Source organism: Ranitomeya variabilis, chromosome 6 (genome assembly GCF_051348905.1).
Source record: "Ranitomeya variabilis isolate aRanVar5 chromosome 6, aRanVar5.hap1, whole genome shotgun sequence".
Classification (NCBI taxonomy): domain Eukaryota; kingdom Metazoa; phylum Chordata; class Amphibia; order Anura; family Dendrobatidae; genus Ranitomeya; species Ranitomeya variabilis.
The window spans coordinates 20670155-20695558 of record NC_135237.1 but is presented as its reverse complement, the minus strand read 5'-3'; the positions used below and the strand labels follow the sequence as shown (position 1 = coordinate 20695558).

The window sequence follows — 25404 nt, the reverse complement described above, 5'->3', positions numbered from 1 at the left end:
AGGGACAGATGATATAAAGCTGTCTGCACATGATACACCATAAATCTACTACACATATAGGTGACATGTACAGGGTGTCACTCATTTATTATATGTTAGGGTAAAAAGATGGCAAAGTGTTTATGGGATACAAACATTAGATGTCTTGTTATTTGACTGGTGAGAAAAAAAAAGAAACATAAAAAAAGAAACATGAGACAATATTTTAACATGGCGTCCATAGAAATATTGTTCTGTCCTCACTAAATGAGACAGGCCCACGTAGCTATACAGTCAGCTAAACCGCTATACCAGGTCCAATAAGGAGACTGTGGTTGAGTCTGTGCTTTATTAAACGTAGTGGTATATTGATGCGGTGAAACTGTGAACAATGATATACATGGAATCAGTACATGGTATAGAACGAATACATACTACACATGATAAACGTTATGCATGACATTTAGAAGGCTAGTAACTGAACTAGGAGTACAACTGGTTAGGCTAGGCTAATATAGAGCAGGAATTATCTAGAGAAAAACATAAAGACATACCGGCAATGCAATCGCAAGGGGGATGAAGTGCAAGCTTCTTTCCTTGAAAGGCAAACTGAAGAAAGTGAAAGGAAACTGGAGGGAAATGTGGGCTGAGCTACCATAATGCATTGCAAGGGAGGAGAATCAGACATAAAAAATACATAACAGAAAAATAGAACTGTCAACATAACTCTGACCGATAGAGGGAGCCAAAGCACACAGATAAATAAAGGTATGAATATATCAAGTCCTGTATACTGGCTGAGAAACTGAAAATTATGCAAACAGATAATTGGAGGTAACAAATTAGATGGCGGAGACAGAACACTCCCCGTCTGACATCAACGGATGTCACTACTCCTTTCCTCCGAAGGCAACAATAGGACCAGTTCAGATACCGGTCTGGAAAATGTCTTAGGTTCATTCCCTTTGGTCATCCTTAGTTCAACTTTGCGGACGTTGCTGTCCTTCCTGGGGAACGTTGCGGTAACTAGACCAAGTGGCCACTGGTTCCGATGAATCTGACAGTCTTTCACAAGAACAAGGTCACCTACGTTCAGATTAGGTTTAGTAGATTGCCACTTCGTACGTGGCTGCAGGGTAGACAAATATTGTTTGCGCCACCTGTCCCATAAGGTATTTGCAAGACTTTGTACCTGTCTCCATTGGCGCTTGACCAGATTGTGGTAATGTTGTACGATTAGGTAGGCAATATGACATTTTCCGGGAAGTATAAGAGGGAATTTCTCCACAAACTCTATCTCAGCTTCTTTGAGTCGGCCCCCTACTCTCAGTAGGCCACTGTTGTCGATGAATGGGTCGAGTTTTCTCAATACACTGCTCATTGGTATTGGAGCTTTGTTAATGAGACATTGGATTTCTGCAAAGTAGGTTTCTCTTTGAACAGTGAGGATGATGTGATTTCTAGAGAACTCTAAGTCAGAGGTAACATAGGTATTTTTACAAAGATGCCAACCTTTACATTTTTCTGTGCCACAAGTTCTGGTGGTCCTGAATGAGCGAGCTATATGAGTCAGGCAGGTAATGGCTCGAGTAAGTGACTTCCAACTTGAGAATCTGTCAAACCTGCAAGATCCAAGCTGGATAACAGAGGTCATTGTATGAAGTGTAGACACCTGAGGGCGGATTTCAGCATCTGAGTCCTCTCCTACTAGTTCAAAGGTGTCTGGAAAACATTCCTCAATGTACAATAGTTTTGGTCCTGAGAGCCACGTTGTGCTTCCTAGTCGACTTGCGTCAACTGCACTAGTTGCATGATCTGCAGGATTCTGGTCCGTGGGTATGTAATGCCACTGCTTTGGATGAACTGATCTCCTGATTCGTAGCACTCTGTTATTAACATAAACGTAGAATCGCCTGGTTTCGTTGTGGATATATCCCAGGACTACTTTGCTGTCTGAGTAGAACTTGGTCTGTGTCAGATCGATATCCATTTCGGATGCGATGAACTCCGCTAACTCAACAGCTAGGACTGCGGTACAAAGCTCTAACCTGGGTATAGTGTGTTCTGGTTGTGGTGCGAGTTTGGCCTTTCCCATAATGAAACCAATGTGGCACTGACATTTGGAGTCTACAGTTTTGAGGTAGGCAACAGCGGCAATTGCTTTGACGGAAGCATCTGCAAATACGTACAGTCTTTGGCTCTGTATCTCGGTAGATGGCACAGGGGCGTACGGTCTTGGCACATTCAGGTTGGAGAGTGCCGCTAATGAGTTCTTCCACTCTTCCCACTGGATCCTCTTATCATTTGGCAGAGGTGCATCCCAGTCAGATGTTTCCCTAGTTAAGTCTCTTAGTAGGGCCTTGCCTTGTATAGTAACAGGAGCTGCGAAACCCAAGGGATCGTACAGACTGTTGATGGTAGACAGGACGCCTCTACATGTGAAAGGCCTTTCTTCCTGGTTGACCTGAAAGGTGAAAGTGTCTGACTGTAGATTCCAGAGAAGCCCGAGGCTGCGTTGCATTGGTGCGGGGTCTGACCCCAGGTCCAGGTCTCTGAGACCATTACATAGGTCCTGAGAAGGGAATGCTTCCATGAGTTCTTGGCTGTTTGAGGCTATTTTATGAAGCCTAAGGTTCGAGCAGGCAAGCATGTCCTGGGCTCTCCTGAGAAGACTGATGGCAGTCTCATTTGAAGGCATGGCTTTCAGACAGTCGTCGACATAAAAGTCCTTTTCTATGAATCGTCTGACATCTGCTCCGTATTCTGCTTCTCCTTCCTGAGCCGACCTTTTGAGTCCGTAAATGGCGACTGCAGGGGAAGGACTGTTGCCAAAGATGTGCACTCTCATGCGATACTCTGTGACTTCTTTAGTAGGATCATTGTCTCTGTACCAGAAGAATCTTAGGAAGTTCCTGTCTCTCTCTCTCACAAGGAAACAATGGAACATTTGCTGGATGTCAGCGATGAAGGCAATGGAATCCTTGCGGAAGCGCATAAGTACATCCAGCAGTTTGTTATTGAGATCTGGTCCTGACAGTAGAACGTCATTCAGGGAGACATCATTAAATTTGGCACTGGAATCGAACACGACTCTAATCTGGCCTGGTTTCTTAGGGTGGTATACTCCGAACATGGGTAGGAACCAGCATTCTTCAGAGTCTTTGAGAGTGGGAGCTAGTTCTGCGTGACAGTTTTCAAAAATCTTTGACATGAAGGAGAAAAAGTGATCTTTCATCTCTGGTTTCTTTTGCAGATTACGTTAGAGAGAGGAGAAACGTTGTAATGCCTGATTTCTGTTATTCTGTAAACGTAGTCTGTGGGTTTTGAAGGGAAGAGGTGCGACCCAGCTGTTGATCTCATCTTTAACGAGTCCCTTGTCCATTACATCTAAGAACAACTTGTCTTCTACCGACATTGCCACTTGGTTGTCCTGCTTAGTTCTCTGGAAGACTGTGCACCCCAACTGATCCTCATAGCTTCCCGACACTATACTGCTGTCGTGAGTAAAGTCTATTGAATGGTTGGGCAGTTGGATGCTGTGTGGCATTTCCCTGACATGGAACTCATTGTTGCAAGGTTGAAACAGAGATAGTCGTCCTTTCTCCAATGTATTTGTCAGCATGCTTGTCACAGAAGATGGGGCGTGCATTTGTCCCAAGCATACATTGCCAATTATGACCCATCCTAGGTCTAGCCTTTGGGCATAGGGAGCATTGTGGAGTCCATTGATATGACGTCTCACTTTATGAACCTGCAGGATATCTCTACCCAACAGCAGAATTATCTGGGCCTGCTGGTCGAGTTCCGGTATAAGGTGTGCTATTCGTTTTAAGTGAGCGTGATGGATTGCTACATCTGGTGTAGGGATTTCAGATCTGTTGTCTGGGATCTGGTTACATTCGATGATCGTAGGTAGTGGTAGGCAGAATTGACCGTCTAATGACTCGATTTAGTAGTCTGTAGCTTTCCTGCCTGCTGTTGTCATAGTACCTGCACACGTCTTTAATGAGTAGGGAGTGCTTGGCCCTTTGATGTTGAATAGGTCAAAGAACGTTGATCTAGCCAAGGATCGATTACTTTGATCATCCAAGATAGCATACAGTCTCACAGCTTGGTCTCTATGGCCCTTCGGGTATACTCTGACGAGGCATATTTTTGAACAGGACCTACTGTCTATTGTCCTTTTGCAGACCTCGGTACATTGTGAAGTGATCTCTGGCATAGCTGTATCAGTGTTCCTTTCCTCCCCGCCATGCTCACTGTCAGCTGGCGTGTTTTGTGTACTCCATGGAGCTGGGCCAGGGTGTAGAGCGGTGTTATGATCTGTGGTGCCACATTCTGTGCATTTTACACTGACCTTGCAATCCTTGGCGAGATGAGTTGTGGACAAGCAGCACTTGTAGCAGATACCGTTTTCTTTCAGGAAGCTTCTGCGATCTGGCATAGATTTTCCTCTGAAGGCTCTGCATTTCAGGAGAGGATGAGGCTTCTGATGAAGTGGGCACTGCTTGTCGGGGTCCTGCACCTTTGTCTCTGATTGGGAGCAGCCAGCAGACCTGTAATTAGAACCTGGAGAAGAAACATAAGTCTTGTGTACTGCCACAGATGTTCTGCGTGGATTTGCAGGTGGTGATGGTGTGGCATATGGCATTGCAAAGTCAAAGCTGGGATCGTTTCTAATTCTCGCTTGTTGGTGTATGAAGTCTACAAAAACGGAGAAGGGAGGGAATGGAACGCTGTGTTTGTATTTGTACGTGGAACCATGTGTGAGCCACCTCTCCTGTAGATTGTAGGGCAACTTCTGGACTATAGGGTTAACACCTCTGGCTGTGTCGAGAAATGCAAGTCCCTGTAGGTCGTCCTCGTATTTGGCAACTTGGACTTCCTTTAGTAGGTCGCTTAGCTCTCTAAGTTTCTGGAGACCTTTGTTAGATATTTTAGGAAAGTCATCGATTCTTTTGAACAAGGCTCTTTCTATTACCTCTGCTGAGCCGTAACACTCATCCAGCCTCTTCCAGATCTCTTTGAGGCCGGTCTCAGGGCGGTTTATATTAATGTCTCTGATTCTTACTGCGTGTTTGACTGACTCTTCTCCCAGGTATTTGACTAACAGGTCTATCTCTTCCCTGTGTTGTAGCCCCAAGTCTCTAATGACATTTTGGAAGGAATATTTCCAAGCTCTGTAACCTTCAGCTTGGTCAGTGAATTTCATGAGTCCCTTGGCAACCAGTTCACGTCGTGTGAAGAACTTGGCAAATTCTGTCGTGAACCGGTTGTCAGCAGAGTATACTGGTGATGGGTCGCCCTGATAGTGATGTGAGGTGCGTTCGTACCTGTTAGTGTCCTCAGGGTGGCGCCAGCCGGTGTCGTATTGCTTCGGCCTGACGTACGGTGTGTCAGCAGGGTGATCCACGTTGGTTACCTGGTGAGGGGCAAGGTAGTCATTAGCAGAGTTGTTTTGCCTCACATTTTCGAGTTTGTTTCTGTCCTGGAGGCGAGCCTCATGACGACTTTCGCTCCCTTCGCTGGAGACGTCGTATTCTTGTTTTGATACTGGTTCAGGGTTATAGTTTAGATCAGGAAGTTCATTGACATACTGAGATGTGCGTTGTGGTGAGTCTTGTAGTGGAAACTCCAGACTCGACATACTGCTTTGGCTATGCAGCTTGGGGTTTTGTACGGCTTCTAGTGATTCTGCTTCGGCGAGGGCTGCGGCAGCTTCCCTTTTTGCTGCTAGGCTTTCTAAGGCGGCATCCACACGTGCCTTTTCTAACTGCGTCCTTCTCTCTTGATCGGCTCTCTCATGATCTATGCGTGCTCTCTCTAAGCGTGACCTTCTCTCTTCATCATCTAGGCGTGCTTTTTCTAATTTAAGTTGCATCTCTTGGTCAGCAAAGCTCGCTCGTATTTTGGCGGCTTCAGCATTTGCGCGGGCAATGGCGACCGCGCTGCTGATGGATGTTGTCTTTGAGGAGACGGAAGTAACAGATCTTGTTCTATGCGATTTGTGAGACATGGTGTCTTGGGAAAGTGCTTGGCTGTGCAGAGATTGCTGTAGCTGTATTTAGTCCCTGAGTAGCCGGTGACTTGAATCCCACTAGTTGGATGGCTGCCGTTTCACTGTTCTGTCCTCACTAAATGAGGCAGGCTCATGTAGCTATCCAGTCAGCTAAACCGCTATACCGGGTCCAATAAGGAGACTGTGGTTGAGTCTGTGCTTTATTAAACGTAGTGGTATATTGATGCGGTGAAACTGTGAACAATGATATACATGGAATCAGTACATGGTATAGAACGAATACATACTACACATGATAAACGTTATGCATGACATTTAGAAGGCTAGTAACTGAACTAGGAGTACAACTGGTTAGGCTAGGCTAATATAGAGCAGGAATTATCTAGAGAAAAACATAAAGACATACCGGCAATGCAATCGCAAGGGGGATGAAGTGCAAGCTTCTTTCCTTGAAAGGCAAACTGAAGAAAGTGAAAGGAAACTGGAGGGAAATATGGGCTGAGCTACCATAATGCATTGCAAGGGAGGAGAATCAGACATAAAAAATACATAACAGAAAAATAGAACTGTCAACATAACTCTGACCGCTAGAGGGAGCCAAAGCACACAGATAAATAAAGGTATGAATATATCAAGTCCTGTATACTGACTGAGAAACTGAAAATTATGCAAACAGATAATTGGAGGTAACAAATTAGATGGCGGAGACAGAACAAATATATCAGACATAATATATGTTAAACACATAGAAAAAGGGCTGGCACACACTAGGGTATATACATGTGGTTAAAATTGTTGGAACCCCTCATTTAATGACAGAAAAACACACAATGGTCACAGAAATAACTTGAATCTGACAAAAGTAATAATAAAAAAAAATCTATGAAAATGAACAAATGAAAGCCAGACATTGCTTTTCAACCATGCTTCCACAGAATTAAAAAAGAAAAAAAAAACTCTTGAAATAGGCCTGGACAGAAATGACGGTAACCCTGAAAATAATGTGACAAAAGGGACATGTTACATCACGATGTGTCCACTAATTGCATCACAGGTGTCTACAATCTTAGAATCAGTGAGTGGCCTGTATATAGGGGTACATGTACTCAACTCTGCTATTTGTTGACATGGTGTGTGTAGATTGTAAGCCCGCAAGGGCAGGGTCCTCTTCCCGCTGTACCAGTCTGTCATTGTTAGTTTTGTTTACTGTAAGTGATATTTGTATTTTGATGTAACCCCTTCTCATGTACAGCACCATGGAATTAATGGTGCTATATAAATAAACAATAATAATAATAATAATAAAATGGACCAGAGGAAGCGAAGGAAAGAGTTGTCTCAGCAGATTAGGAAGAAAATTATATACAAATATGTTAAAGGTAAAAGTTATAAGACCATCTCCAAGCAGTTTGATGTCCCTGTGACTACAGTTGCACATATTATTCAGAAATTTACGATCCATGGGACTGTAGCCAACCTCCCTGGACGTGGCCGCAGGAAGAAATTTGTTGACATATCAAAGAGACTAATATGAATGATAACAAAAGAGCCCAGAAAAACTGCTAACAGATTAAAGGTGAACTTCAAGCTCAAGGAACCTCAGTGTCAGATCGCACCATACATCATTGTAGGAGTCAAAGTTGACTTCATGGGAGACGACCAAGGAGGACACCATTGTTGAAAAAAAATCATAAAAAAGCTGACTGGAAATTGCCAAACTACATGTTGACAAGCCATAAAGCTTCTGGGAGAATGTCCTATGGACAGATGAGACAAAAATGGAACTTTTTGGCAAGGCACATCAGCTCTATGTTCATAGATGGAAAAATGTTATGATCCCAATGGCAGAGGATCTCTGATATTCCGGCAAGATACCAAAAATATAAATACTGCTCTAGGGAGGTGGAAACTGGGCTAACCGCATACCTGATCCTGACACAAACAACTAAAAGTAGCCGGTGAACGTGCCTACGTTGGTTCTAGACGTCTCGAGCCAGCCGGAGAACTGACTACCTGTAGAGGGAAAAAATAAGACCTCGCTTGCCTCCAGAGAAATTGAACCCCAAAGATATAGAAAGCCCCCAACAAATAATAACGGTGAGGCAAGAGGAAAACACAAACGTAGAGATGATCTAGATTCAGCAAAGTGAGGCCCAATAGTCTACATAGCAGAAAATAGATAGTGGACTATGCGGTTAGCAGAAAACCCTACAAAACATCCACGCTGAACATTCAAGAACCCCCACACCGACTGACGGTGTGGAGGGAGAATATCAGCCCCCTAGAGCTTCCAGCGAGTCAAAAATCAAATGTAAAGCAAGCTGGACAAAAACACTGAATAATGCAAACGATCCAAATAGTACAAAACAGACTTAGCTTTTCTTGCATGAGGCAGACTGAAAGGAATCCGGAGGAGACCAAATAGGTCTGGATACAACGATGCCAGGCAAGAGACTGAGTCCAGAGGAGACTCAAATAGGAAACACCCGCTGCTTAACGACACAGCTGGAGCTCAGGCCTGCAACAAGACATACCTAACACAATACTGTTAGTGACCACCAGAGGGAGCCCAGAAACACAGTTCACAACAGTACCCCCCCTTGAGGAGGGGTCACCGAACCCTCACCAAGACCCCCAGGGAGATCAGGATGAGCAGCGTGAAAGGCATGAACCAAATCAGCCGCATGAACATCAGAGGCGACAACCCAGGAATTATCCTCCTGACCATAGCCTTTCCACTTAACTAAATACTGGAGTTTCCATCTAGAGATACGAGAATCCAGAATCTTCTCCACCACGTACTCCAACTCGCCCTCAACCAAAACCGGGGCAGGAGGCTCAACAGCAGGCACCACGTACCGCCGCAACAAGGACCTATGGAACACATTATGAATAGAAAAAGACGCTGGAAGGTCCAAGCGAAAAGACACCGGGTTAAGGATTTCCAAAATCTTATAAGGACCGATAAAGCGAGGCTTGAACTTAGGAGAGGAGACTTTCAAAGGAACATGCCGAGAAGACAACCAAACCAAATCCCCAACACGAAGTCGGGGACCCACACCGCGGCGGTGGTTGGCAAACCGCTGGGCCTTGTCTTGTGACAATTTCAAATTGTCCACCACATGGTTCCAAATCCGCTGCAACCTATCCACCACAGAATCAACCCCAGGACAGTCAGAAGGCTCAACCTGACCCGAGGAGAAACAAGGATGAAAACCAGAGTTGCAGAAAAAGGGCGAAACCAAGGTGGCAGAACTAACCCGATTATTAAGGGCAAACTCGGCCAGTGGCAAAAAGGTAACCCAGTCGTCCTGATCAGCAGAAGCAAAACATCTCAAATAAGTCTCTAACGTCTGATTAGTTCGCTCGGTCTGGCCATTAGTCTGAGGAATAAAACCCAAAAAAGAAACCTTCTGTACCCCAAAGATACATTTTGAGCCCTTCACAAATAGAGCATTCTCCCGCAAAACCTGAAACACCATCCTGACCTGGTTCACATGGGACTCCCAATCATCAGAAAAAAACAAAATATCATCCAGATAAATAATCATAAATTTATCCAGATATTTCCAGAAGATGTCATGCATGAAGGACTGAAACACAGAAGGAGCATTAGATAATCCGAAAGGCATCACCAGGTACTCAAAATGACCCTCAGGCGTATTAAATGCCGTTTTCCATTCATCTCCCTGCTTTATGCGCACAAGGTTATACGCACCACGAAGATCTATCTTGGTGAACCAACTGGATCCCTTAATCCGAGCAAACAAATCAGACAACAATGGCAAAGGATACTGAAATTTAACAGTGATCTTATTCAGAATACGATAATCAATACAAGGTCTCAGGGACCCGTCTTTCTTGCCCACAAAAAAGAATCCTGCACCAAGAGGAGACGAGGATGGGCGAATATGTCCCTTCTCCAAAGACTCCTTTATATAACTCCGCATCGCGGCATGCTCTGGCACAGATAAATTAAAGAGTCGTCCCTTAGGAAACTTACTACCAGGAATCAAATCTATAGCACAATCACAGTCCCTATGAGGAGGAAGGGCACTGGACCTGGCCTCATTAAATACATCCTGAAAGTCTGACAAAAACTCAGGGATCTCAGAAGGAGTAGAAGAAGCAATAGACACCAATGGAGAATCGCCATGAATCCCCTGACACCCCCAACTAGACACAGTCATAGCTTTCCAATCTAAAACTGGATTATGGGCCTGTAACCATGGCAGACCCAAAACGACAACATCATGCATTTTATGCAGTACCAAAAAACGAATCACCTCCTGATGTACAGGAGTCATGCACATGGTCACCTGCGTCCAATACTGAGGTTTATTCTCTGCCAATGGCGTAGAATCAATTCCTCTAAGAGGAATAGGATTTTCCAAAGGCTCCAGGACAAAACCGCAGCGCTTGGCAAACGACAAATCCATCAGACTTAAAGCAGCACCAGAATCCACAAAAGCCATAACTGAGTAAGAAGGTAATGAACAAATTAAAGTCACAGACAAAATAAACTTAGGCTGAAAAGTACCAATGGCGACAGGATTAACTTTTTTCTTTAAACGTTTAGAGCATGCTGATATAACATGTGTTGAATCACCACAGTAGAAACACAACCCATTTTGACGTCTATGATTTTGTCGCTCGGCTCTGGTCAGAATTCTGTCACATTGCATAGAATCAGGTGACCGTTCAGACAGCACCGCCAAAGGATTATCAGATTTGCGCTCCCGCAAACGTCGATCAATTTGAATGGCTAGAGCCATTGAATCATTTAGACCTGTAGGGATAGGAAACCCCACCATCACATCTTTAATGGCTTCAGAAAGACCATTTCTGAAATTTGCGGCCAGTGCACACTCATTCCATTGAGTAAGCACGGACCATTTCCGACATTTTTGGCAATATACCTCAGCTTCGTCCTGACCCTGAGAGATAACCAGCAACATTTTTTCAGCCTGATTTTCAAGATTAGGCTCCTCATAAAGCAAACCAAGTGCCAGAAAAAAACGCATCAACATTCACCAATGCAGGATCTCCTGGCGCCAGAGAGAAGGCCCAATCCTGAGGGTCGCCGCGCAAGAAGGAAATAACAATCTTAACTTGCTGAGCGGAATCACCAGAGGAACGAGGTTTCAGAGACAGAAACAATTTACAATTATTCCTAAAATTCAGGAATTTAGATCTATCTCCAAAAAACGGCTCAGGAATAGGTATTTTTGGTTCAGACATAGGGCTATGGATAACAAAATCCTGAATGCTTTGCACCCTAGCAGCAAGCTGATCCACACTAGAAGTCAGAGTCTGGACATTCATATCAGCAGCAGAGTTTCAGCCACTCAGAGAAAAAGGGGATGGAAGAAGCTAGGCAAACTGCAGCAAAAAAAAAACAAAAAAAAACTCAGAACTTCTTTTTAATCCCGCTTCTGCGATGCATTAAACATTTTCTTTTGGCCTGGCATTCTGTTATGATCCCAATGGCAGAGGATCTCTGATATTCCGGCAAGATACCAAAAATATAAATACTGCTCTAGGGAGGTGGAAACTGGGCTAACCGCATACCTGATCCTGACACAAACAACTAAAAGTAGCCGGTGAACGTGCCTACGTTGGTTCTAGACGTCTCGAGCCAGCCGGAGAACTGACTACCCCTAGAGGGAAAAAATAAGACCTCGCTTGCCTCCAGAGAAATTGAACCCCAAAGATATAGAAAGCCCCCAACAAATAATAACGGTGAGGCAAGAGGAAAACACAAACGTAGAGATGAACTAGATTCAGCAAAGTGAGGCCCAATAGTCTACATAGCAGAAAATAGATAGTGGACTATGCGGTTAGCAGAAAACCCTACAAAACATCCACACTGAACATTCAAGAACCCCCCACACCGACTGACGGTGTGGAGGGAGAATATCAGCCCCCTAGAGCTTCCAGCGAGTCAAAAATCAAATGTAAAGCAAGCTGGACAAAAACACTGAATAATGCAAACGATCCAAATAGTACAAAACAGACTTAGCTTTTCTTGCATGAGGCAGACTGAAAGGAATCCGGAGGAGACCAAATAGGTCTGGATACAACGATGCCAGGCAAGAGACTGAGTCCAGAGGAGACTCAAATAGGAAACACCCGCTGCTTAACGACACAGCTGGAGCTCAGACCTGCAAGAAGACATTCCTAACACAATACCGTTAGTGACCACCAGAGGGAGCCCAGAAACACAGTTCACAACAGAAAAATTAAGCATATCAAAAAAAGAACACTGTCCCTACTGTGAATCATGGAGGAGGCTGTTATGTTCCGGGGCTGCTTTGCTGCATCTAGCACAAGGTGTCTAGAATCTGTGCAGGGTACAATGAAATCTCAACACTATCAATGAATTCTAGAGAGAAATGTGTTGCCCAGTGTCAGAAAGCTTGGTCTCAGTCGCAGGTGATGGATCTTGAAACAGGATAGTGACCCAAAGTGTACAGCTAAAAACACCCAAGAATGGCTAAAAGGAAAACATTGGACTATTTTGAAGTGGCCTAATATGAGCCCTGACCTAAATCCTATTGAGCATCTTTAGAAGGAGATGAAACATGCAGTCTGGAAAAGGCAACCTTCAAATTCGAGGCAACTGGAGCAGTTTGCTCTTGAGGAGCGGCCAAAATACCTGTTGAGAGGTGCAGAAGTCTAATTGACAGTTAGAGAATTCGTTTGATTGCAGTGATTGCCTCAAAAGGATGTGCAACAAAATATTAACTTAAGGCTACAATCATTTCTGTCCAGGCCTATTTCATGAGTTTCAGTTTTAAAAAATTTTTGTGGAAGCATGATTGAAAAGCAATGTCTGACTTTAATTTGTTCATTTTCATATATATTTTTATTTATCATTAAATTTGTCAAACTCAAGTTATTTCTGTGACCATTGTGGGTTTTTCTGTCATTAAACGAGGGGTACCAACAACGGACAAGCCTGGAAGCGACTGAGGCAAAACAGAGGAATGAAAATCCAGCGCGGCAGCAGGTGTGTAGCATAAAATCCAAATTTATTAGAGAAAAATTAACTAAAAGTGCATGGAGTTCCAATGTGATGGAGACCTATGCGTTTCAGCGCCTTGGAGCCTTACTCACGGTTATCATGCACACCTGCTGCCTCGCTGGATTTTTGCTCCTCAGTAAAAAATAAAGGCTCCAAAATGGAAATTTTGAAGTCATTAAAGCATTAAATTAGTCTGGGATAGACGTATATGAATAGTAAATACGGGCAGATGGACCAGGAGATCTATTTATGCCGCCAGCCTTCTAGGTGTCTTCTGTCCCCACACAGTGAGAGCCCCCTAGTGATGGCTCCACGGGGACTAAATCGCATCATTTGTGTGATGTAGATGGAAAATGTTGAGAAGTATTTGGGATAGAGACCAAGGGGCAGAATGTGATCACTGCTGCTCTTCAAATTGCTGATATTTATACCTTTACATATGAGATGACGATTTATGTTCCATGTACAACAGGAAAGAAATCAAACAACATCTGGAACACAGAAGCGAAAATTACAACAAACAGTTGGAGGCAATAGCGGAATCTTTGTAAGTGATTTTTTTTCAGGTAGAAATGATATGAAGCCTGTATACACATAACTATCAGCATAGACAGATGTATAGCATCAGGGTTTAAAATTCATTTCTCAGTTTAGGATGTTTTTATTACACAAATTAGTTGAATTCTATTTATTTCACTGTTTAAAATGGGCACCAGGAAGAATAGACCATGAGCAGCATTTTATATGGCTTCTTTAGAAAGACACGATGTACACTGCTCAAAAAAATAAAGGGAACACTAAAATACCACATCCTAGATATCACGGAATAAAATATTCCAGTTGTAAATCTTTATTCACTACATAGTTGAAAGCATTGAGAACAGTAAAACATAAAAATAATCAATGTAAATCAAAATTAATATATATCTCACAGAGGCCTGGATTTGTAATGATACTCAAAATCAAAGTGGAAAATCAAATTACAGGCTGATCCAACTTCAGTGGAAATTCCTCAAAACAAGGAAATGATGCTCAGTATAGTGTGTGGCCGCCACGTGCCTGTATGACCTCCCTACAATGCCTGGGCATGTTCCTGATGAGGCGGCGGATGGTATCCTGAGGGATCTCCTCCCAGACCTGGGCTAAAGCATCCGCCAACTCCTGGACAGTCTGTGGTGCAACGTGACGTTGGTGGATTGTGCGAGACATGATGTCCCAGATGTGCTCAATCAGATTCAGGTCTGGCGAACAGGTGGGCTAGTCCATAGCTTCAATGTCTTCATCTTGCAGGACCTGCTTACACACTCCAGCCACATGAGGTCTGGCATTGTCCTGCATTAGGAGGAACCCAGGGCCAACTGTACCAGCCCAGCATATGGTCTCACAAGGGGTCTGAGGATCTCATCTCGGTACCTAATGGCAGTCAGGCTACCTCTGGCGAGCACATGGAGGGCTATGCGGCCTTCCAAAGAAATGCCACCCAACACCATTACTGACCCACTGCCAAACCGGTCATGCTGAAGGATGTTGCAGGCAGCAGATCACTCTCCACGGCGTCTCCAGACTCTGTCACATCAGTCACATGTGCTCAGTGTGAACCTGCTTTCATCTGTGAAGAGCACAGGGCGCCAGTGGCAAATTTGCCAATCCTGGTGTTCTGTGGCAAATGCCAAGCGTCCTGCACGGTGTTGGGCTGAGAGCACAACTCCCATCTGTGGACGTCGGGCACTCAGACCATCCTCATGGGGTCAGTTTCTAACCGTTTGTGCAGACACATGCACATTTGTGGCCTGCTGGAGGTCATTTTGCAGGGCTCTGGCAGCGCTCTGGCACATACACATTTGTGGCCTGCTGGATGGAGCTCATTTTGCAGGGCTCTGGCAGTGCTCCTCCTGTTCCTCCTTGAACAAAGGCTGAGGTAGCGGTCCTGCTGCTGGGTTGTTGCACTCCTATGGCCTCCTCCACGTCTCCTGGTGTACTGGCCTGTCTCATGGTAGCACCTCTAACCTCTGCACACTATGCTAACTGACACAGCAAACCTTCTTGCCACGGCTCGCATTGATGTGCCATCCTGGATGAGCTGCACTGCCTGAGCCACTTGTGTGGGTTGTAGAGTCCATATCATGCTACTACGAGTGTGAAAGCACAACCAACATTCAAAAGTGACCAAAACATCAGCCAGAAAGCATTGGTACTGAGATGTGGTCTGTGGTCCCCACCTGCAGAACCACTCCTTTATTTAGTGTGTTTTGATAATTGCCAATAGTTTCCATCTGTTGTGTATTCCATTTGCACAACAGCATGTGAAATTGATTGTCAAAGAGTGTTGCTTCCTAATTGGACAGTTTGATTTCACAGAAGTTTGATTTACTTGGAGTTATATTCTGTTTAAGTGTTCCCTTTATTTTTTTGAGCAGTGTATAATTAGAAGCAGGTATACTTTCTATAGCATACCTAATGTCTAGGATGCCTGATTTTTTGGAGCTGTCTCAGGAGATTGGCACTGGTCCAGTCTGTATCCTCACCGATATGGCTGAATACAATAGTGGATCCGGGAGCCGTCAGCTTCCTGCACCACCACACGGCTGTCTAAGACGGTGCAGAAGACATAATGATGGCACTAGATCATGTCTGCAGCCCCCGGCCACACACAGCATAGAACAGAGCAGTCTGTAGATTCATGCTTACCATGGGAACAAGGCTTTGTGAGGGCTTTTAGCCATTGCACGAGTGTCGTGAGGTGGGCTGTTATGACCTGGTGGTTAAGGAGCAACATGGGATGAGCTCTGATGAGGTGGTATCTTTACTGACCGCAGTTCCTGAACCTAACACAACACTAGAAGTAGCCGTGGAATGTTCCTGTCACTCCCTAGACATCTCGTCACAGCCGGAGAACTAACTACCCCTAAAGATGGAAACAGGAAAGCTATCTTGCCTCAGAGAAAATTCCCAAAGGACAGACAGCCCCCCACAAATATTGACTGTGAGTGGAGAGGGAAATGACATACACAGAATGAAACTAGGATTTAGCAAAGGAGGCCACTTCTAACTAGATAGACAGAATAGGAAAGGATACTGTGCGGTCAGTAATAAAAGCTAGAAAAATCCACCGCAGAGTTTACAAAAAATCTCCACACCTGACTAACGGTGTGGAGGGCAAATCTGCTTCCCCAGAGCTTCAGCTTAACAGAATATATAATACTTGACAAGCTGGACTAGAGCAAAACTTTAAATGAGCTGAACGATTAAGTCCACAGCAAGTGGACAACAAATGAACATGCAAGGACTTATCTTTGCTGAACTGGACAGAATATCAGGGAAATCCAAGGAGAGATCTGAATCCAACCAAGAAACATTGACAGCTGGCACTGGCTGAAGATCAGAGCCAGGCTAAATAGCAGAGCAGGAGAGACGATCAGTGGAAGCAGCTGCTAAAGCTAAATCCAAGGAGCAGCAGTTCCACTTAAAACCACCGGAGGGAGCCCAAGGGCAGAATTCACAAAAATGCCATTTACAAGCACCGGAGGGAGCTCAAGAACGGAATTCACAACAGTACCCCCCCCTTGAGGAGGGGTCACCGAACCCTCACCAGAGCCCCCAGGCCGATCAGGACGAGCCAAGTGAAAGGCACGAACCAAATTGGCGGCATGGACATCGGAGGCAACAACCCAAGAATTATCCTCCTGGCCATAACCCTTCCACTTGACAAGATACTGAAGCTTCCGCCTTGAAAAACGAGAATTCAAAATCTTCTCCACCACATATTCCAACTTCCCCTCAACCAACACCGGGGCAGGAGGATCAACAGAGGGAACAACAGGCACCACATATCTCCACAACAAAGATCTATGGAAAACATTATGGATGGCAAAAGAGGCAGGAAGGGCCAAACGAAAAGATACCGGATTGATAATCTCAGAAATCTTATAGGGACCAATAAAGCGAGGCTTGAACTTAGGGGAAGAAACCTTCATAGGAACATGACGAGAAGATAACCAAACTAAATCCCCAACACGAAGCCGGGGACCAACACACCGACGGCGGTTAGCAAAACGTTGAGCCTTTTCCTGAGACAACGTCAAATTGTCCACCACATGAGTCCAAATCTGCTGTAACCTGTCCACCACAGAATCCACACCAGGACAATCAGAAGGCTCAACCTGCCCTGAAGAAAAACGAGGATGAAAACCAAAATTACAAAAAAAAGGCGAAACCAAAGTAGCCGAACTAGCCTGATTATTAAGGGCAAACTCGGCTAACGGCAAGAAGGCCACCCAATCATCCTGATCGGCAGACACAAAGCATCTCAAATAGGTTTCCAAGGTCTGATTGGTTTGCTCAGTTTGGCCATTTGTCTGAGGATGAAACGCCGAAGAAAAAGACAAATCAATGCCCATCCTAGCACAAAAGGACCGCCAAAACCTAGAAACAAACTGAGAACCTCTGTCAGACACAATATTCTCCAGAATGCCATGCAAACGAACCACATGCTGAAAAAACAAATGGAACCAAATCAGAGGAGGAAGGCAATTTAGGCAAAGGTACCAAATGGACCATCTTAGAAAACCGGTCACAAACCACCCAGATAACAGACATCTTCTGGGAAACATGAAGATCCGAAATAAAATCAATGGAAATATGCGTCCAGGGCCTCTCAGGGACCGGTAAAGGCAAAAGCAACCCACTAGCGCGGGAACAGCAAGGCTTGGCCTGGGCACAAGTCCCACAGGACTGCACAAAAGAACGCACATCCCGCGACAAGGAAGGCCACCAAAAGGACCTAGCAACCAAATCTCTGGTACCAAAAATCCCAGGATGACCAGCCAACACCGAACAATGAACCTCAGAAATTACCTTACTAGTCCATCTATCAAGAACAAACAGTTTCCCCACTAGACAGCGGTCAGGTTTATCAGCCTGAAATTCCTGAAGCACCCGCCGTAAATCAGGGGAGATGGCAGAAAGAATCACCCCCTCCTTGAGAATACCAACCGGCTCAAGGACTCCCAATCGTCGGAGAAAATCAAAATATCATCCAAATATACAATCATGAATTTATCAAGATAATTCCGGAAGATATCATGCATGAAGGACTGAAACACAGATGGGGCATTAGAGAGCCCGAATGGCATCACAAGGTATTCAAAATGGCCTTCGGCGTATTAAATGCAGTTTTCCATTCGTCACCCTGTTAAATACGAACAAGATTATACGCCCCTCGAAGGTCAATCTTAGTAAACCAACTAGCCCCCTTAATCCGAGCAAACAAATCAGAAAGCAAAGGTAAAGGGTATTGGAATTTGACCGTGATCTTATTAAGAAGGCGATAATCAATACAGGGTCTCAAGGAGCCATCCTTCTTGGCAACAAAGAAGAATCCCGCTCCCAATGGTGACGAAGAGGGCCGAATATGCCCCTTCTCCAAAGACTCCTTAACATAACTCCGCATGGCGGCATGCTCTGGCACAGACAGATTGAAAAGTCGGCCCTTAGGGAACTTACAGCCAGGAATCAAGTTAATAGCACAATCACAGTCCCTATGAGGAGGAAGGGAACTGGACTTGGGCTCATCAAATACATCCTGGAAATCCGACAAAAACTCAGGAACTTCAGAAGAGGGGGGAGAGGAAATTGACATCAAAGGAACGTTACTATGTACCCCTTGACAACCCCAACTAGTCACAGACATAGATTTCCAATCCAGCACTGGATTATGTACCTGTAACCATGGAAAACCCAGTACAACCACATCATGCAAATTATGCAACACCAGAAAACGACAATCTTCCTGATGTGCTGGAGCCATGCATGCACATGGTCAGCTGAGTCCAGTACTGAGGTTTATTCTTGGCCAATGGTGTTGCATCAATGCCCCTTAAGGGAATAGGGCTCTGCAAAGGCTGCAAGGAAAAACTACAGCGCCTGGCGAACTCTAAGTCCATTAAGTTCAGGGCAGCGCCTGAATCCACAAATGCCATGACAGAAAAGGACGATAATGAGCAAATCAGGGTAACAGACAAGAGAAATTTAGGCTGCACAGTACTAATGGTAACAGACCTAGCGACCCTCTTAGTACACTTAGGGCAATCAGAAATAGCATGAGCGGAATCACCACAGTAAAAACACAGCCTATTCTGACGTCTGAATTCCTGCCGTTCTGCTCTAGTCCAAATCCTATCACATTGCATAGGTTCAGGACTCTGCTCAGAGGATACTGCCATATGGTGCACAACCTTGCGCTCGCGCAGGCGCCGATCAATCTGAATGGCTAGAGACATAGATTCGTTCAAACCAACAGGCGTGGGGAACCCCACCATAACATCTTTAAGGGCTTCAGAAAGACCCTTTCTGAAAATTGCAGCCAGAGCATCTTCATTCCATTTAGTGAGCACAGACCACTTTCTAAATTTCTGGCAGTATAATTCTGCCGCTTCCTGACCCTGACACAGGGCCAACAAGGTTTTTTCTGCCTGATCCACAGAATTAGGTTCGTCATACAGTAATCCGAGCGCTTGAAAAAATGCGTCTACATTAAGTAATGCCGGATCCTCTGACTCAAGAGAGAATGCCCAATCCTGAGGGTCTCCACGCAGCAGAGAGATGACAATTTTCGCCTGCTGAATGGGGTCACCAGAGGAACGGGGTCTCAAAGCAAAAAACAATCTGCAGTTATTTTTAAAGTTCAAAAACTTGGATCTATCCCCAAAAAACAAATCAAGAGTAGGAATTCTAGGCTCCAAAACCGGAGTCTGAACAACATAATCTTGGATACTCTGTACCCTTGCAGCAAGTTGATCCACACGAGAGAACAAACCCTGTTCATCCATGTCAGCGCCAAAATCCTGAACCACCCAATGATTAAGGGGAAAAAAAAGACAAAACAGGCTGCAGAGAAAAAAAAATGGTTCAGAACTTTTTTTTTCCTTCTTTTGAGATGCATTCAATACATTGTTGGCCAGCTGTACTGTTATGACCTGGTGGTTAAGGAGCAACATGGGACGAACTCTGAGGAGGTGGTATCTTTACTGACCGCAGTTCCTGAATCTAACACAACACTAGAAGTAGCCGTGGAATGTTCCTGTCACTCTCTAGACATCTCGTCACAGCCGGAGAACTAACTACCCCTAAAGATGGAAACAGGAAAGCTATCTTGCCTCAGAGAAAATTCCCAAAGGACAGACAGCCCCCCACAAATATTGACTGTGAGTGGAGAGGGAAATGACATACACAGAATGAAACCAGGATTTAGCAAAGGAGGCCACTTCTAACTAGATAGACAGAATAGGAAAGGATACTGTGCGGTCAGTAATAAAAGCTAGAAAAATTCACCGCAGAGTTTACAAAAAATCTCCACACCTGACTAATGGTGTGGAGGGCAAATCTGCTTCCCCAGAGCTTCAGCTTAACAGAATATATAATACTTGACAAGCTGGACTAGAGCAAAACTTTAAATGAGCTGAACGATTAAGTCCACAGCAAGTGGACAACAAATGAACATGCAAGGACTTATCTTTGCTGAACTGGACAGACTATCAGGGAAATCCAAGGAGAGATCTGAATCCAACCAAGAAACATTGACAGCTGGCACTGGCTGAAGATCAGAGCCAGGCTAAATAGCAGAGCAGGAGAGACGATCAGTGGAAGCAGCTGCTAAAGCTAAATCCAAGGAGCAGCAGTTCCACTTAAAACCACCGGAGGGAGCCCAAGGGCAGAATTCACAAAAATGCCATTTACAAGCACCGGAGGGAGCCCAAGAACGGAATTCACAACAGTGGGCACTGGGGAGGGCATTTAGAGGCATTGTACTGAGTGAGAAGGAGCACCTTGGGTCATTATACTGTGGGGGCATCATAGTGTGAGGGGGATGCCTTGGGGCAACATACTGTATGGGGAGTGGGGCGCAACATTTTACAATATCATGTGTAGTTGCATCATAATGTATGGGTGTTGGGGATGTTCTATGGGTGGGAATGCATCACTGGGGGCATTGTGAGGGTTACACTGGGGAATTTATACTGTAGGGGTGGGGCATATTCGGGGGTCTTCTACTGTGATAGAAGACTAAGGGCCCTACAATACATGACCTTCTTTTCTGTCCTTCAAAGTTCCCAAATTATTGCGCAACTCCAAGTTGTTCCAAAATTTAGCAACTTTTCAAAGCCATTTATGGCAGAATTCTGGATAAATTACTGTTACAAATTCTGATCTTAAACTGTATCAAAAATTAAATGGTGCAGTAAAAAAACAAAACAGATTACTTAACAGTCAATCATCTGAAGCTGATGAAAGAAGCTGCAGGGAGAGGAAGCTGCTATTAGATAGTGGCGCCCCCTGCAGTCACACTCTCCAATACGTCACGTTTGTCCGATCATTGTGGGTCTATAGTCGCTGTCATACATTTGCTGTTGTGAAATTTATGTAACTATTTTATTTTTTTCTTCCCTTCTCCAACAGATGGCTCCTCAAAATACGTAATGCCAAACAGCTATACTGGACATTCATCTATAAGAATGTTATCGAGTATCCTTTTCTAGAAACCATTGAGTATGTATGCATTTCTGGAAATATAATACTATATTATACAATGTTGTGTTTTCACTTGACCCACTGGTGGAGTACAGCGTTTGTAGTGATCCCGATATTCATTCCTCACACCCGCCGCTCCAGTGCTTTCTATTACTCCCTAGTTATCCAGTAGCAGTTTTACCACCACAAACGACCCACCGGGCTGACATCCGGTCCTGGATACACTGGGGTGTTTTGTCATTTAGGCTACATCAGCTTTTAATGCCATATATGAGAACTTGCTCTATTCTTTGGATTTGCATAAAACAATCTAGTTTACCTTTATGTTAACTGATGATGAGGATATGAAGCCATGTTAGTTTGCAACTATCAGCATATACACTCACCGGCCACTTTATTAGGTACACCATGCTAGTAACGGGTTGGACCCCTTTTGCCTTCAGAACTGCCTCAATTCTTCGTGGCATAGATTCAACAAGGTGCTGGAAGCATTCCTCAGAGATTTTGGTCCATATTGACATGATGGCATCACACAGTTGCTGCAGATTTGTCGGCTGCACATCCCAAAGATGCTCCATACAAGGCAGGATGGATCCATGCTTTCATGTTGTTTACGCCAAATTCTGACCCTACCATCCGAATGTCGCAGCAGAAATCGAGACTCATCAGACCAAGCAACGTTTTTCCAATCTTCTACTGTCCAATTTCGATGAGCTTGTACAAATTGTAGCCTCAGTTTCCTGTTCTTAGCTGAAAGGAGTGGTACCCGGTGTGGTCTTCTGCTGCTGTAGCCCATCTGCCTCAAAGTTCGACGCACTGTGCGTTCAGAGATGCTCTTAGGCCTACCTTGGTTGTAACGGGTGGCGATTTGAGTCACTGTTGCCTTTCTATCAGCTCGAACCAGTCTGCCCATTCTCCTCTGACCTCTGGCATCAACAAGGCATTTCCGCCCACAGAACTGCCGCTCACTGGATTTTTTTTCTTTTTCGGACCATTCTCTGTAAACCCTAGAGATGGTTGTGCGTGAAAATCCCAGTAGATCAGCAGTTTCTGAAATACTCAGACCAGCCCTTCTGGCACCAACAACCATGCCACGTTCAAAGGCACTCAAATCACCTTTCTTCCCCATACTGATGCTCGGTTTGAACTGCAGGAGATTGTCTTGACCATGTCTACATGCCTAAATGCACTGAGTTGCCGCCATGTGATTGGCTGATTAGAAATTAAGTGTTAACAAGAAGTTGGACAGGTGTACCTAATAAAGTGGCCGGTGAGTGTATGTCTACTTGTGTGGGTAATATATCTGTGTCCAAATATGATGACCCTTCCATAATGTGACGTACCTGTGACTTGTTCACCTATGCAGAAGACTGCTAGGGATTATTGGGGTCAGTCTTTGAGCAGAGGCGCCATTTGCTAGGGTGCCAACCTCCGCAGTTAGGTAGGATATGTAACAGGGTCAGTTTCGGACCCCACATTGTTAGATATTACACTTGTAGCTTTCCACTAGGGCTCACTACCTGGTCCCTGAAGCATTTTTTGTTTGAGTTGTGTGTTGGTTCTAACTATTAAAGTGTGATTTTAGTACTATATTTTTACTGTGAATATTGATCTTAATCCGCACTGTTACTTGCACATTTACATGAGACGATCTATGCTTCATGTACTGTAGAGAGGAGCGCACCGAAAATGTGGAAAAGGAGGAGACCACCACCTTGACCATGTAAGAGCAGAGATTACTCAGCAAACCTTCTAGATTACATAATGATATAGTTGATTCATTACTAGCGATGAGCGCGCATGCTCGGATGAAGTGCTATCTGAGTACTCTCATGTCCTAATAGAGTATTTTGGCATGCTAAAAAAATATTCGAGTCACCTTGGTTGTTGGATAGCTGCAACACACGCAGGGAATGCCCGTTTGTTAGGTAATCCTTGTATGTGTTGCAGCTGTTGAACAGCTGCGATGACTCAGGCATTTTTTTCGAGCATGTGGAAAATACTCGATTAGGACACGAGCGTGCTTGTATAACACCTTATCTGAGCACGCTCGCTCATCACGCTTCCTTACTACTGTATACATCTGACTGCACAGATATCGGCCATTTATTAGTTATCAGTCACACATCTTATATACCTGATTTTTAAGCCATCACATGAAGGAATAGTTGCAGCATTAAACGACAGCCTTGTAATTCTAGCAAATTATGTAGTAAATAATTTAATTATTGACCAGGGTGGATAGAGGTTAAGAAACATAAAACTATAGCTTGTTTTAACATCTGGCAACATCAACTTAGCATCTGGCAATATCAACTTCTTAACATCAGGCAGCAACAACTTCTTAACATCCGGCAGCAACAACAACTTAACATCCGGCAGCAATAAATATTTTTAAAATGCTTGGCTTCACTTTTTTTTTCATCATTTTCATATACCATAAACCAAAATCCAATTAAAATAGCAGTATCCAACCAAGTATGATAAATCAAGTAATATGAGCTCTCATGGGAGACATGCAAAATCCCAGAGAGACAAATGAAAGGGTAAAGAAAATCCAATATTAAAATCACACATTTATTCAAAATACTTTAAAATATAATTCCATATAGAATAGTAACAAGCAAAATGTTCCTTACTAATGTTAGGGCACAGTGGTGTCAAAACTAATTGAATATCTAGTGTGGATCATCAGAATAAAAAAATCCACATTTTAGGCATGCTCTAAATGATTAGCCTTTTAAGTGTATTTAGCGAGTATTAGCACAAAAATTAGTCATATGCATGATTGTGAACACATAACAAGAAAAGGCCTCAAGATAATTCCATTATGTATAGAAACATATTAATATTGTCAGAGTACGTAAGGTGCAAGTTTGGTATAATAAACCTCCTGGTGGAAATAGAATAAAAATAAATGAGGAAGAAGTGCAAGTATAAATGTATGCTGGTGCATAGTACCTCTAAATTATACTATGGGAATAAAAATTATCTAAATATTGCCAAAGTGCACTTGTTAAAGTCAAATAGCCCAAACTGGAAATAATAAATAAATGAAGTAGAAATGTAAGATGCTAGTGAAAAATATCTCTATATTGAACTAGAAGTAATAAATCCAATTAAGATACGATTGAAAAGTTTATCATAAAATACTTTGTGAACATACAAAAAAAACTTCCTTTCAATTCAACAATAGGGGACATGTCTTGCCATTGGGAAAGAGCAAAAAGGGGCTGTAGAGGCATTACATCAGAGCTCAGTATATGGCTCTCAGTGAGGCACCGCCTCTGAGGTCCGACTGATTTCCTTTATGAGTTATTTGAAGATCTACATGTGAATATTCAGAATATTCATTTCTCTTAAAGGGCACCTGTCACCACGTTTTTGGAAGATGGGATAAAAATAGCGTTAAATAGGGGTAGAGGTGGGCGTTACATTAGTGTGTTTGTTATGCGTTTATTACCCACCGAAGCTGCCGAAATACCTTTGCAAAGTCTCCGTTTTGGGCTGTCACTCAGTCTGGTCTGGTCATGTGGGCGTTGGTAAATAGCAGTTCCTTCCCCCTGCTCCTCGGTGTGTGTGGCGTAAATTCGATCTGTGAATGGCACAGATCGCGCTCTTTCTTCGCAGTTGCGCAGTGAATTCGCCTCTTGCGCCTGCGCATTATGCTTTGCCCATCTGTGGGCATAGCATACTTTACATCAGTGCGCATGCGCGGGTCGTCACTCCCTGGGTGCCCCGGAAGTTATCATATGCACATAGTGTTTATGTGGATGTCGGTAAAAATTTCTCTTCCCGAACTGTGATCGTAAGTTTGGTGCCAAAATCTATCTATCTATCGCTCTATCTATCT

The 25404-nt window shown here is 44.0% G+C and overlaps 1 protein-coding gene and 1 long non-coding RNA gene across 12 annotated transcripts in view; one reads left to right on the top strand and one right to left on the bottom strand.

Moving 5' to 3' along the window:
* Positions 1-25404, top strand: part of LOC143783366 (uncharacterized) — a 140528-nt gene that overhangs the window by 89344 nt on the left and 25780 nt on the right. For 9 of the 11 annotated variants that reach the window (XM_077271777.1, XM_077271776.1, XM_077271786.1 and 6 more), the window contains 3 exons: positions 13498-13572; positions 21480-21569; positions 23224-23274. In XM_077271777.1, coding sequence (XP_077127892.1) covers positions 13498-13572; positions 21480-21569; positions 23224-23274 — 216 coding nt within the window. The remainder of the gene's footprint in view (positions 1-13497; positions 13573-21479; positions 21570-23223; positions 23275-25404) is intronic. The other 2 variants (XM_077271784.1, XM_077271783.1) reach the window with 1 other exon arrangement.
* Positions 1-25404, bottom strand: part of LOC143783368 (uncharacterized) — a 34414-nt gene that overhangs the window by 3119 nt on the left and 5891 nt on the right. The window lies entirely within an intron of this gene.